The 4,947-nt window shown below is 35.5% G+C and overlaps 1 protein-coding gene across 1 annotated transcript in view; it reads left to right on the top strand.

Annotated features, from left to right (window-relative positions):
• The window catches only part of LOC135221989 (facilitated trehalose transporter Tret1-like), a 14,513-nt gene extending 10,500 nt beyond the window's left edge, over window positions 1-4,013 (top strand). The window contains exons 7-10 of the mRNA XM_064260096.1: window positions 1-196; window positions 1,082-1,179; window positions 2,748-3,008; window positions 3,501-4,013. The exon at window positions 1-196 is cut by the window's left edge and continues 5 nt beyond it. Of these exons, the coding sequence (XP_064116166.1) occupies window positions 1-196; window positions 1,082-1,179; window positions 2,748-3,008; window positions 3,501-3,683 (738 nt within the window). The 3' untranslated portion in view covers window positions 3,684-4,013. The remainder of the gene's footprint in view (window positions 197-1,081; window positions 1,180-2,747; window positions 3,009-3,500) is intronic.
• The last annotated feature ends 934 nt before the right edge of the window (window positions 4,014-4,947 follow it).

Raw genomic sequence — 4,947 nt, 5'->3', positions numbered from 1 at the left:
GAGGAGGCTGCTCGGAAAGTGCTGCTGGAACTCAAAGGACCCTCAGCGGATATCGAGTCCGAAATTATGAGCTACAAGACTTTGAACCAAATTTCCAAAAGTAAGGAGGGAGACTCTTGGAAAGGACTCTTCAAAGCCGATGTGCTGAAGGATATAATCGTCGTTTGCAACTTATTCACGATCCTGTATTTAGCAGGTAAGCTGACGAATCCGAAGTTAGGTTTTGATACGTTATTAGTCGAGAGAAAAAAACTGATTTTTTTTTTACAAATCGCTTTTTGGAGGTCAATTTTTCTGTGATTAATGTATTCATAGAACAGAAAACCACATTTTTCTTTACTTTTAGTCACACGCAGCCATAGAGCTTAATAAAAAAATAATTCTCAACTCGTTCCGACAAGAAGCTAGTGCTGATTGATCCTACTTTTCTAACGGAATTCTATTAAAAATAGTTTCCGTAAACCTTTGCCACTTGTACTTGCCTACTAAATATAATTGATCTGCAGTCCTTTTCTTCTTTAAGAAAACCTTGAAACTGGTTCCTCTACAATATTATTTTGGTTATCTCTAGTAATACTTTTGTAAAAAAACTGAATTTTCATTTGATATTCATTCTTTTTAACGTTTTCGAGACTAGATATAGATGTAGGCAGTCTCCGATTTGGACAAACATCACTTTGCGTAGCTTACTATTAAAAAAACAATAAACAAAAAACAAATGCCTCTTACATTCACAGACATTGCTTTGTCGGGTTTCCAATGCTTGAAAATAAGAAATTACGCTCTGATCTTACTATTCCTCTGGCTTGACGTGGAGCTTATCTACCCTTGTTTATAGAGCTGCAAATATTACTTAGGAGACTTACTTTTCAATATAATGTTATTCAAGGAACGAAAGCTCATAAATTAGACGAGGACACCTTAACCTATGAAGTGTGAACGAGTGGTGACTTAGAATTAAAATCAGAAAAAAAACATTCTCCAGTTCAAATATGAAGGGAAGTATTTCTGACAGCTGATGAAAATTGAAATGCATTTCATATCAATTGTTCTTTACGGCTATACTTTCTCTCTACCACAGGATACTACGTCATCAGTGCCAATACTTCCAGGATCTTCGTAGCTGCTGGATCGAGAGTGGATGGCAGTCTGGCTGCTCTGATAATTACAGCCGTACAGGTAAGGGATACCTTTTAAAAGTTTCCATATTACATGTTGTACCTGATGGGCCTCAGATCTCGTTGTTACATCCTTGATTTAATTATCCCATCTTTGATGCTAAATAACAAAATAATTCGAATCAGCGATTGCTAATCTATTGCAATAAATGGTTCTTCCATTTATTCTACTTCTTCTTACGTGGTAATAGTGTGTTCTCAACAGAGGCACCTCATACGATAATGAAAACGGAGTTTTTGTTGTTTCTCAAATCGCAGACACCCCCACCCCCCCGCCCCCGCACCCTTTCTCTCTCTCAAAATATTTACACTGCTAATTTTAAGGAGGTGCGATGGGATAAATATTGTTCCCAAAACACAGATTCAATTTTTTCACAAAGCATAAAAACGTCACAACATAAGTGGAAATCATATGGCAATTTAGTGTGTTTCTTTTATTAAACAGATTTTATTACTGTCATTTATGATTGTCATTTATGATTAGTTCGTTCTGTCTTAGATTCCATGTCAAATGACGGATGGTAATTTCTAATAATACGAAAACTTTAACAATTTCGTGTAGCTAAAAGAAAAAAGCTCATTTAATACTTGAAAGGTGGCGAAGGGTAAGAAAATGAATTCTGTTCCCTTTCTCATATCGTTGCCAAATGAAGTTTCGACGTGAGTCTCAACTTTCTGTTATTCTATTTTCATCTTTTGAAAACAGTTATTTTGTTCACATCGTAATTTATGTAAATGGCAGCAGAAATACTTTAATAATAATAATAATAATAATGAAAAGGAAACCCACAAAATCACTTTGTAACTTGTTTACTTCTAAGTATTTACATTTAGTTTTACTTAGAAGTAAACAAGTTACAAAGTGATTTTGTGGGTTTCCTTTTCAATCTTCAGAAGAAAACTGAAAGAAGTTTTTGTTTGGTTAATAATAATAATAATAATAATAATAATAATAATAATAATAATAATAATAATAATAATAATAATAATAATAAGAGCATGATCTTGAAGTGGAAAAACAAATCCACAGTTATGTAGGGGCACAACTACATTAAAAAATAAATCTGTCCAGAGAGCTTTCGGGAACCTGTTCAATTCCCTCATTCAGTCTCAAATTGAAAACGAGAATCAAACAGAATCCCAAAAGCTCTCTGTACAGATTTATTTTTAGATATAGTTGTACCAAACATATTTGTGGATTTGTTTCTCCAATAATATAAAATACATGATGGTAATGACTGCGCAGTTCATAGTACATAAATTAAAAAGAGATAAATTCAATAATAATAATCATAAATAATTTGTAGGTCGTTAAGTCTTCCTGAAAAATCCCCCATTACTAAAGTTATATTTATGTATCTCCCAAAATCTAATGATTTTCTAACACTCACGAGGATCACCTGTGGTAAAATTATTGTAAAATTCCATGCGTTACTTCTTTGTTGGAGGTAATTTAAAAAACAAAAAAGGACCACGTGCTTAGTAATATATTATAATGTAAGGAATTTACAGATACAAACCAATGAAAAAATCTTAAATGTTACATAATTTCTTTCTCCTCTATATCAGCTGATCCCCGGCATTGCGTCATCGTTCTTGATAGATCGCCTTGGAAGAGTGAAGAGCCTTATTATATCTTATTCTTGTATCTGTGTCCCACTGACTGTCATGTCGGTCTACTCTGCATTCGCTGACGCCGCCGGGAGCCAAGACTACTGGTGGATTCCCCTCGTGTGTCTGGTGATCTCTCAAGCTGCTGGGGTCCTCGGGGCAAATCCTATCCCTTTCATCTTGAGCAACGAGTACTTCCCGACCGCCATCAGATCCCAGGTAAACTTTGCCCTAAGTGATACGTGATTTTTGTCCTTTAGAGGGCCATTTTCTTGTTCGTTTTTCCTTTCCATCAAATTTTATCTTATTTCCTAATTATTGCTGTCATACCTTTGCATCTGTTTTACAGGATTTTATGTATGCTTATTTCTACATGAAATGAACTGTCAGGTCAGTTCTTTCTTTAATATTCAAGATATGCAGATAGACAGAAAGTTTCAGGGATGAAAAATACAGACAGAACTTACACACACATCTGCATATTCCTTAAGATTTTAATCACTTTTGTTTCGTTAGATTAACATTCATTAAATAAAGTTTCTGTCATTAAGTCATTAAAATTAAATGTCAGAGTAAATGATACAGAAGCCTTGGACGGTAACATAAAAGACCAGAACAAAATTAGAAGTCATTACTGTCTAGTAATGTCTGTGTTTTACGATTGTTAGAAACAATCAAACAGATTTGACTAACATCTCTCCTTGCATACAGGCTAGCAGTATCTGTTATACGATAGGAACAGTAGCCGGCTTCCTAACTCTGCAACTCTACACGCCCATGGCTCAAGGGATGACGCAAGCCGGCCTGTACGCCTTCTACGCCTCTGTCTCTGCTGCTGGCGTTGCTTTCTCCTACTTCTTCGTGACAGAAACGAGAGGGAAGAAAGTGGGCTGAAGTCTCAATTTAAGTCTGACTGAAATTGCAACACTTGTGCCTATGGTAGTCAACAGCTTTAAAAACTGAATATGAGACTTGGCTGGGCCAAGTCGACATTCCCAACAGTATGGTTATCCTGCTGTACAGTACCTGAATATGTGTTCAATAAAGTTGTAGTTTATGTGAAAAGCCATTGAGGCTTTGTTGATTTTCAGGTTTAATTATATTTTCTTTTCATTGCAATAGATGTTTTGCTGTTATATTTATAAGATTTTGCGATACTCCACTAGTTGTTTAAATGTCAGTTTGTTTCCATTTTTTATGATGTATTAAAACAGTATGTTTAAAGTAAGGAATTTCCATATCAAACTTTTTACTTTAGTCTCCTGGATAAAATAAGAAAAAGTTGAGAAATAATTCTAAGTCTTTAGATAATATGACAAACCACAATATATTCCCAAACAGCAAATGAAACATTTTTATTCTTCTTATGAGGAAGAATCTTTCACATTTTCCTCAAGAGCTGACTGGCCAAGATTTCCTTCTCATTAAAGAGGGACTTATTTCCCCCAAAAGTCTAAGAGACTTGGATTCCTTCCACACTTGTTGCTTTATGCACTAGTACAGAAGACTAACTAGCAGCACATCAACCTCACTTATAAAGTACCATCCACTTCTTTCTTGCATGCACTCTCTTGGCTCCTGGATGTTTTGGCCCTCCTCTTCATTTCCTCTTTACGACTATCCATCCAGCCTATTTTAGGTATTCATTGCTAATCACCTGTTAACACATCTGAGCTGTAAACTCTTTCCGCTTGTCTATTCTCCTACATTCTTACCATATAACCGAGCTATCTCATATCACACATATACTTTATATCCTTCAGCTTATGCTGGACCTTTACCAAGTCTGCATTCCCCGTTTCTCACCGTTTCAATTCTACTTATACTTTCATCTCTACAGCTTTCACCTTAATTCCTTCATTTGCATTTGTTATTCAATCTTCATTCCTATAGAACAGAGTTGGTTTAACATTCCCTTCAAACTGTCCAACCGTGGCTCCATAGGCCTTCCGAGTTTCCCTCATTTCTTTTCCACACATCCTGCTACCTTCCCTATTGCTCCTCGTTTTTGAAACACCCTTTCTGTCATGCTACCATCATTCGAAATCTTTCCTACAAATACTTTTTAAGAACCTACTGTTTCCCTTCTGTCATCGTTCATAAAAACATTCATCTTTCCATCTTCCTGGTTTTCAACTTTGTACCTTTGCTAAAACTT

The sequence above is a fragment of the Macrobrachium nipponense genome, chromosome 3 (genome assembly GCF_015104395.2).
Source record: "Macrobrachium nipponense isolate FS-2020 chromosome 3, ASM1510439v2, whole genome shotgun sequence".
NCBI classification, from domain to species: Eukaryota; Metazoa; Arthropoda; class Malacostraca; order Decapoda; family Palaemonidae; genus Macrobrachium; species Macrobrachium nipponense.
The sequence above is the reverse complement of the archived record's forward strand: the minus strand, read 5'-3'. Positions and strand labels throughout refer to the sequence as shown.